The sequence below is a fragment of the Lutjanus erythropterus genome, chromosome 9 (assembly GCF_056507025.1).
Source record: "Lutjanus erythropterus isolate fLutEry1 chromosome 9, fLutEry1.hap2, whole genome shotgun sequence".
In the NCBI taxonomy this organism is placed as follows: domain Eukaryota; kingdom Metazoa; phylum Chordata; class Actinopteri; order Lutjaniformes; family Lutjanidae; genus Lutjanus; species Lutjanus erythropterus.
This window is the reverse complement of record NC_139325.1, coordinates 3362081-3371193: the sequence shown is the minus strand read 5'-3', so window position 1 is coordinate 3371193 and position 9113 is coordinate 3362081. Positions and strand designations below refer to the sequence as shown.

Below are 9113 nucleotides of genomic sequence, written 5' to 3'. Positions count from 1 at the left end.
GGACATGAGCCATACTGTCCTCATGTATAAATGTTTTTCCATCCTGTCCAACCCTGCAGGCATCAGCACATGTCCAGTATAGAACCAATCACTGAAAAAGAAGATGAAGAAGCACACATCCCAAAGAGATCATTTACATATTGTTTTGTTGATATCAAGGAAACAAATCACCATTTAAGCAAATTAAAAACATTTATTATTGAGTTATATTTGATCATCTGACAAACTGAGAGAGGATACACCAGCCTTTGTAAGGCTACTGACAATGTGGCTGGTAGAGTAATTCAATAAGAGCAAACAAGCTTAGATACTTGACAGCTATTGTGAGTGAAATGTGAGCAGACGGAATTGAAAATGCTGTGCTGTCGCCAAACACGTCTCATCAATGTTAATGAGAGGAGAAAGTCTACAGTGCTGAGCCTAAGTGCTGTTAGTCTGCCAGCTGACCCATGACACATCCATGACAGCACTGAATCACTTAATGCCCTACAAAATATGAATCATCTGTGAATGAAATGATTAGTGCTACTTAGGAAGGTTTTTTAGATATTCCTGGCTGTAACAAAGGCACGTACTGTCTATTTTGCAGTGATTGTGGGGTTTCCAGTTTTTATTGATTGACAGATGTACTTGTTAGAGAGCGTCGGTCAGAGGGCCCAATACAGCAACTGCTTCAATCTCAACCAGTCCCCCCTACAGAGAGAGAACATGTGATACAGATTTCAGTTTAAATCCAGGACAGAATCAGTGGAAACATGTCAGTGTGCTGCTGCCACACCACAGACAGAAACAGATCAGTTTAATGTTAGAACATTTACAAAGTTTATTATTCTAACAAGGTGTTTTTCATATTTTAACAAAATATGTTTCCATAATTAATGACATATTATGTCATATATCACATGCTTTTCTTATATAACAATACTGTCTTTTTATAACATGAGGAGTTTCATGTTATGATGTGATAACTTACAGTATATATTACAACTTATACATAACAGCATAAAATGTTTTATGTTATAACATAAAGCTAATATGTCATTAGGACACAACTGATACTGGATTCTTGGGGGCTGATACTAATATTAGGGAGTAAAAAAACATTAAATATTGATATATTGGCTGATATTCTTTATACAGTATACATAATATAGAATATATACATGAACATAAATTGACAAAATGATATCAGGGCACAACAGTTAACTTTCACTGGTGTTTTTAATAATTATAAATAACTATAAATGAATAAACACAAATAGAGCAAAATATATGTATTAATTCAACCTTAAATAAGAAAAGGGATCAAATATACACAGGATGCTTCCTATAAAGCTGAATAAAAGAAATAAAAACAATCTGCATTATGTTGTGTTAAAAAAACAAAACAAAAACGGTGCATATCAGACAACATACTGATACTGATATAGACTGATATAGATCTGATAATATTAGTTGACCAATAACCACTATATCGGTTGGGCTTTACACAATATAACATTAAACATTTCACATAAAAACATTCTAACAAGAAAAGGTTCTTATGACATGATAAGTTTGTATGCTGTTTCTTTTCATGTTAAAGATGATACTGGTATGTTTTTCTTTGTCTTGTGTGGCAGTAATACGCTTTAGTAGAAAAGAAAACAAGTCTTCATTGAATACTCACTCTGGGAAGAGCAGCGACCTGGTAGGCAGCTCTGGCTGGGTAGTTGGTGCTGAAGACTGGAGAGAAAACAACACATTCAAAAGGACAATGTCACCAACACACATATTTAATTATATTAAATAACACAGACACATGTCTGAGCTTTGGCAACTGGTACGTGTAAAAATCATGAGTGAAAACTACAACCTGACACAGACAATTGTGTAACTTTAATCATTAAAACACGAGGCAAGATGATATAATGAAATGTTCATTTTGCTACTTTATGCCACTGACTGATATAAACTAAGACTTGTTTATTACAGATACTTTGACTGTCGCAGCAAGAAAAGCACAGGTGGAACTAATAACACTAATTAGTGTCTCTGCTCCTTTGTCCCGTCAGCCTGCACAAGCATTCGTTAGTGTTATTAGTTACAGCTGAGCTTTCCCTGCTGAGACACGTCATAGCATCTTTTGTTACTAAACCCAAGCTTTTGTATTTCTTGCTCCTAATGCTGAGAGTCAGGTAGGTGTTCATTAAGGAAAATCCTCTTAGCGGGGTGAACAACAGTATGCAAACATCAAAAATACTGAATATCTGGGAAGCATTTTGCTTTTTCTTTGTTAACTTTAATTGGCAAAAGATTTCAAAGTTTCTGTTTTACTGATGAGCATGATGAGGACAGCATACAACTTTTTCATGTCCAATACCATAACCTGGAGCATCTACCAACACCAATTCAATATGGTCTTTTTGTCTCTCTTGAACAACCAGTAATACATGTGTATGGATGCACTTGGCTTAACAGAATGATCTAAAACAGTCTTTGGGATTGTTTTAGACTGATTTATCACTGCAGTACATCTTCTATTAAACATTTAAAAGTTTTTAGTTTTACTGATGAGAGGAAAAAAACAAGAGCCTGTTCATTTCACCCATATGTCCTTATTTTTTCTCATTTGTGAAATAGACTAGATTTTCCAATACTGTAAAAACAAAAAAGCTGAGAAAATTCACAATTTCAAGGCAGCTTACTTCGAAAGATTTTTGAGTTTTGAGACCAACTCAAACTCTTAAGTTTTAAACAAGTTTTACCAGCTAATGTTTTGAGATAACTTACTTTGCTTCTTTAGAAAGTTGAAACCTTTGAATTTTAGAACCCCCCAAAAATTTGTATTTCAAAAGTTAAGTAAAGTCATTGAAGCAAGTTTCCTTGAAGTTTTGAATTCTCTCAACTTTTTTTTAAGGTTTGTTTTCTTGATGAGGATATAAAAGATTGAGATGGACTGTTAACTCAGCCTAAATTAATTCATTTTTTTGTGTAAAGTATTAAATGTGCATCAAGATAATATATGGTGATGTGGAAATGGTGGTAACAGTTCAATAATACCCAAATTAACTCTTCCAAGATTTATTAATCAGGCTTGTTGTGAACTGGGTTGTGATGAACAAAATGACATTTAAATAAGTTGCATGAATTACACTCAGCTGTTTTGTTTTTTCTTCCTTGAGCTTAAAATACATGCACACAGCTGACATGATGACAGGCTGCTGACAGGCCTCACTCATGTTCTGGCTTCTGTCCATGTGACACATGCTGCTCATCTGTGCTACTGTGACACATCTCTCTCTACAGCAGGCTGCTCAAAGTTTAGTTAAGATGCTAGTTTAGGCTAATAGATTATATTGGAATACAGTCTTTGTGACTAGTATTGGACAGATACCAATACACACCCTTATTATATACTGTATACTTGTACTTGTTTTAGGGTAGAGTAGAAAACAGTAGAAAATCTCTCACAACCACATTATTGGACACACAATAGACAAGAGATCTCTGGGAAATGTAGTGCAAAAAGACACAGCAAGAAGTGCTTAAAGGACCAGTGTGTGGGATTTAGTGGCGACTAACAGCAAACTTGCAAAATGCAAAGTGCTGAATCTAGAGTTTGTCTGTTCTGGGCTAGAAACAAGAAACATGGTGGATTCCACTCCCTCTGTAGATACACACAGCTCATTATAAGGTAATGAAAGCACAATGAGTCATATTTTGAGGTGATTCTACTCATGAAACCGTACTTATGATTATATTCCATTCCTGCCATATTCTGCCCAAAAATCTTATGCACTGTTCCTTTAAAGGCCCTGCACAGCTTGATTACAGCTCCTTACAAGACTGTGAGCAGACTTAAATGTCTTAACATCCTCCTTTTAGTGTTGTGGAACCTGTTGGGGCAGAAGAAGTTGGATCTCTTTCATTCTTATTGGTTTGAGAAGTTTGGTGACATCACATAAGTAGAATATAGCTCCGCCCTCCCTCAACCTGAGCAGAAGTCTAATTACCCTGAATAAATGAAAACTGTGATACTTGTTCTGAGGAAGGTCACAGTTCCAGAGGTGCAACATCAATTATTAAATTAATCACCGAATACTTTGATAATCAATTTATTGGTTTGATTCATTTTTTAAGAGAAAGTAAAAAAAAAAAAAAAATCTGATTTCAGCTTCTTAAATGTGGATATTTCTTTGGTTTCTTTACTCCTCTCTGACAGCAAAAAGAAAATCTTTGTGTTTTGAGTAAAACGAGACATTTGAGGATGTCTTCTTAAGCTCTGGAAAACATATATTGACATTAATCAAGAAAATAATTGCCCAATTAATCCACTATGAAAATTATTATTAGTTGCAGCCCTTATGAGTTCCAATAACTGTTTATTTCTTTCCTTCTTCTTACCCAAGAGCATCACAGTGTAGAGCAGATCAAATGACACTGAAATGAATATGGTGCATGTGGATCAAAGTCATACTCTATAATGAATATTTGTGGGTTGGTAATGCAGGCTTTGTCATAAGAGTTGCAGGATTTCTTGGCTGTTTGCGGACCATCAGATGTGGCATGTTGTCTGACATTTAAGTTTGAAGTGTAATCCACTGGCAGCAGCAGCAGCAGCTCAGGTTTCACTCTGCTTAAAGTGACTCAGCGAAACGTCAGCTGTGTCTCTGAACATTTGTTTCATACCTCTGAGTCGACTTACTCTGGATCCTCCTTTGCATATTTACAACATGAAGATGCAAATTCCAGGATAACAATTATCTTAAAGACGTGCCAGACAAATGTAGTGGCGAGATTGACTGATTCTATGTAGGGGTGTTCACAGTGGATGAATATGATGAGCTCTCAAAACAGGAAACCAATTAATCCTTTGAACTCTGAGGACAGTTTGCACAAAAGCAATGATCAGTCTGCTTCAATCCAACCAGATGAAACATCACTGATGCAGCAGCTGGTTTGTACACCTGGTTAAAGCAGGTTTCCTGGACTGTAGTGACACCTGGTGGCAACATCTGCATTGCACGATGCAAGTGATGAACCTTATTAGCCACAAGAAGACCTGTTACAGGGTTTCAACAAGTTCCAACAAAATTTCAGATTTTTTAAGATCACTACAAGTGCAATTTAAGATCTATTTCATGTCTATACAGACAAAAAAGTACGAGCACAGTTTGCAATAGTGGCTAGTTTCCTTTTGTAGCTGTAACAACATGTTCAAGAAAAATTTACCCAAGTTAAAGTAAAGTTAATGTAACTTCATAGCAGCAGTAAGTATTGTAACTTTTTAATTCAATCAATTTTTGACATCTGCCAAATTTGAGACATTTTAAGATATTTAAAAGCAAAAAAAAAATCAGATTCTAATTTTTTTTTTTAAGACTTTAAGAATGAGAAATGGCTCAGTACAACTTTTTCATGTCTAATACTGATTTTCATAATGTAACCTTGAGTGTCTGATCATACCAATAGCAATCCAATACTGTTTCTTTCCCATCTTAAGATGTTAATAATAACCTTTAATGTATTTCTACCTTTTAATGGATACACTTTGCTTCACCCAGCCATCAAAAAATACACCATGTTCAAACTTTTTAAAAAACTTTTTCACACAGAATGTTTAGCAGCACTAATGATTGGTTAGTTCTATTCAAATATTTAAAATCCAAATAAATGTCATCTATATTACTCTCTCTACAGCATGTTGCTCAAGGTTAAGCTAATAGTTTAGCATTGACATGATAGTTTAGGCTAATGGATTGAATCAGCTCATCACTGTTAAGGACCTTTGTTATGACAGGTAATAGGAACTTATTACGCTACATTCATTAATGCTTTTGAGGGGGAAGGGTTGAGCAACAAATTGCATTTAAAAAGTCCTGCTGACGAGTGAATGAATGATACTCACACTGCTTGTAAACCTCGTTGACGCTGTTGAAGTCGTTCATGTCTGCTAAGAGCACTGTGGTTTTGACGACTGCAGGAAACAATGACAGAATGTCTTTAGGTTTGTGATGACAGAATTCAGAAAATCAATGTTTTTTTCTTCAAGGCTGATACAGATACCGATTATTAATCAAGAAAATCGATAACTGATATGTGGAACCAATGTATATTTGAAATAAAAATAAACACAAACTCCAACACAAAACTTTGCTGAAATTCCTTTAAGTATATATGAACTTTTCAAGATTATTTTAATACAAAAAGTGCAGCAGAATTTATTAAACTTGACTGAAAAATCTAAGAAGTAGTATTTGCTACTTCAGCATAGAGGAGTGTGATGTTTAGGACTTCAGAAATATCTGCTGCTGTGCCGAACGCTTCACTCTGTGGGTGACTGACTCATAGACATATTATATGTAGACATCACATTGACTGCTTTGGCCCATTGCTGCCATTGTCAACGCTGCTGCAACTTTAGACCAGGCATAGACTGAATATAACATGACTCAGTGAAATTGGTTGAGAGATGGTTATAGTGTTTTTTTAATCCAAAAATGCAGCTTCCCTGTTTACCATCGTAATACTGTACAATCCAATCAGATGGTATGGTTTATGGCTATTACATCGAGTGAGACCACAGAATGTAGATGAAATCAGAGCCAAAGTAATGCATTTTTAAATCCATTTACAGATTGGGATATTTTTAAAAATGCTGAATATTGGATCCAGTAATCAATTAAGTAATTGTAATCAGTAGTTTTCCTCACCATTTTCACAACCACATCCAGCAGCTTTAAGGATTTCACCCATATTTATCAGAGCCTGTGGAGAAAAAAACGTTCCAAATGTAAGTTCTCTGTTCTCTTATCTTTTATTTTGATTTGCTCCATTCTGAGACAAGGTAATAGAAAATAAGATTGAAATGACATAAGAGAAAGCTACTAAATAAAGGTTCAAATTAATTTACTTTCAATTAAAAAATAAAATTACATACTGCATTTGTATATGCATATAAGAGACAGATTACCTTAGTTAACATAATTAAGTGGCACAACTGAATTATCCTCATTTTCACAGCAAACAACTTGAATTATATCTTGGTTAGTTTCCAGTGTTGCAGCGCTGCTGGTTTATGAATGGATAAATGATGGCGAGTGTTTTATGCTGAGTCACCTGTCTGGTTTGAGCCTGAACGCCTCCTTCCACCAACTGTCCACTGGCAGGATCCATCCCCAGCTGTCCTGAGATGTACATGGTCCGATCTACCAACACTGCTTGGCTGGAAGACACAAAAAACATGACATTAAATCAAATCCTCTTGTCCTGTGTTCTGTGCAGCAGAGCAGACAGTAAATACAGACATTTTGATATAAATTCCACTAATAACGCAGAAATCTGGGTAGAAGTCTTTGTATTTGTGTGCAGCTTTGTACTTTATATGATCACTAGTTTAAATGACTGTACCTCCTGTTTCTCTCCTATTAACTCCCAGAATTCATGTGGTTTCACACCTGTTTACACAAGGTGTTAAGAGGAGGAATTTAAAAGATAATTAATTATTTGGCTGGCATACATACCTGTGTTGCATAGAAAAAAGAGATTTTTTCTTGTCCGATAATTACTTGCTTCTCATGGCTGATAGATACTGATAAATTCACAATTCTGTATTTTGAAAAGAAGTTCATAAAACCTATAGTTTATTCACGCCTGAGGGTGAGAAAGATTCAGATGGTATAAGCAAAAGATGGGTAATTTAATATTCCACAGCTCTGACTGAACCAAAGCTATATATATCTTTTTTTTATAATTATTAACCAAATCAGTCAGTTTCCCTAGTAAAGTTGATCAACTTCACAAATATTATTTTAGATCATATTTCCTAACAATTTAAATGAAATCCTTTGACCATCTGTCAAATCAGATATTTGTATAGCCTGTATTTATGGATTAATATACGTCTGTACCGATTTAGACTGATACAACTGGATAGGTCAGTATTGGCTGATCATTTATCGGTCCTGATACTTCTCATGCAACCCTAGTAGATTTAGACAACTTACCTTTTTGTCCCTTAAAGTCCATTAACCTGTAATGATTAATCAATTATTAATCAATTATTAAATTACATTTTTTTTAAAATGATTTCAGCTTCTTAAATGTATTTCCTGGTTTCTTTACTCTTCTATGACAGTAAACTGAATATTTTTGGGCTGTGAGCAAAACACAACATTTGAGGATTTCATCTGGGGCTTTGGGAAACATTGATCGTTGACATTTTATAGGCAAACAACTATTAATCGATCGACTGAGAAAATAATCAACCGATTTTGATTACTATGAAAATAATCCTGTAGTTGCAGCCCTAGTGCAAAGTCAATTGTTAATTGATTGAATGTTTGAGTCATGTTTTCAAGAAAAACAGTCTAAATTAAATGTGTATATTTTCTGGTTTCTTATCTTTGTGACAGTAATCTGAATGTCTTTAGGGTGTGAGTAAAACAAAACGTCATCTTAGGCTGAGGAAAACACTGATTGATATTTTTCACCAAACAAATCAAGAAAATAATCCAACTGATTTTTCAACGACGGCAATAACTGTTAGTTGCAGCCCCAAAAGTCATCGTAAACATGATAAGAAGACAGCTGCATTGAAGGACACTGAACAAAATTATGAGCAAAGTTTGCTGTTAACAGTTTAAACTGTAAACTAAGACTAAAGTGCAATCCAGCTCCAAAAAACTTGGACTTTTCCCCCAAACACATCTCACACACTGACTACTGCTCCACCCCCGAGCACAACTACTGTAAGACAGTGCAATTAAACACAACTCTATGATTATATTGAGGAAACATCAATAACCTTAACTCTCTTAACACCTTACCAACAGTCTTATGTGACCTATAAATGTTATTTTGCTTGGCACCACGTGAGCTTTCAACCTGATGGTCTGAAAAAGCTCTGAGAGCTTCTCACCTGTACGGGCCGATAGCAGCAGGAGCTTTAGTTGTGCTGATAATCCTCCTGATCAATGCAGACATTTTACTCAGTATATAGTCAAAACAAGTGAATAACACAAGTGCTGTGACAGAGAGCAGTGAGCAAGTAGCACGAATGGTTGAAAGACCACTGGCTGACGTAACGAGAGCTGCCTTACCGTAAATGATGTTGTAGAGGCGCGAAAAGG

The 9113-nt window shown here is 35.2% G+C and overlaps 1 protein-coding gene across 1 annotated transcript; it reads right to left on the bottom strand.

Annotated features, from left to right (window-relative positions):
- Nucleotides 1-173: 173 nt before the first annotated feature.
- On the bottom strand, nucleotides 174-9074 carry LOC146320965 (2-iminobutanoate/2-iminopropanoate deaminase-like). The gene is made up of 6 exons (XM_084725939.1): nucleotides 8903-9074; nucleotides 7102-7207; nucleotides 6696-6750; nucleotides 5891-5959; nucleotides 1670-1725; nucleotides 174-693 (listed from the first exon to the last, which is right to left on the bottom strand). The coding sequence occupies exons 1-6, from the start codon at nucleotides 8965-8967 to the stop codon at nucleotides 634-636; spliced, it is 411 nt and encodes a 136-aa protein (XP_084582065.1). The 5' UTR covers nucleotides 8968-9074; the 3' UTR covers nucleotides 174-633.
- Between the last annotated feature and the right edge of the window lie 39 nt (nucleotides 9075-9113).

Coding starts and splice junctions, on each gene's coding strand:
- LOC146320965 (XM_084725939.1), bottom strand. CDS start 8,967: ATGTCTGCATTGATCAGGAGGATTATCAGCACAACTAAAGCTCCTGCT. Junction 7,208..8,902: donor GCTGCTATCGGCCCGTACAG/GTGAGAAGCTCT, acceptor TGTGTCTTCCAG/CCAAGCAGTGTTGGTAGATC. Junction 694..1,669: donor AGGTCGCTGCTCTTCCCAGA/GTGAGTATTCAA, acceptor CTCTCTCTGTAG/GGGGGACTGGTTGAGATTGA.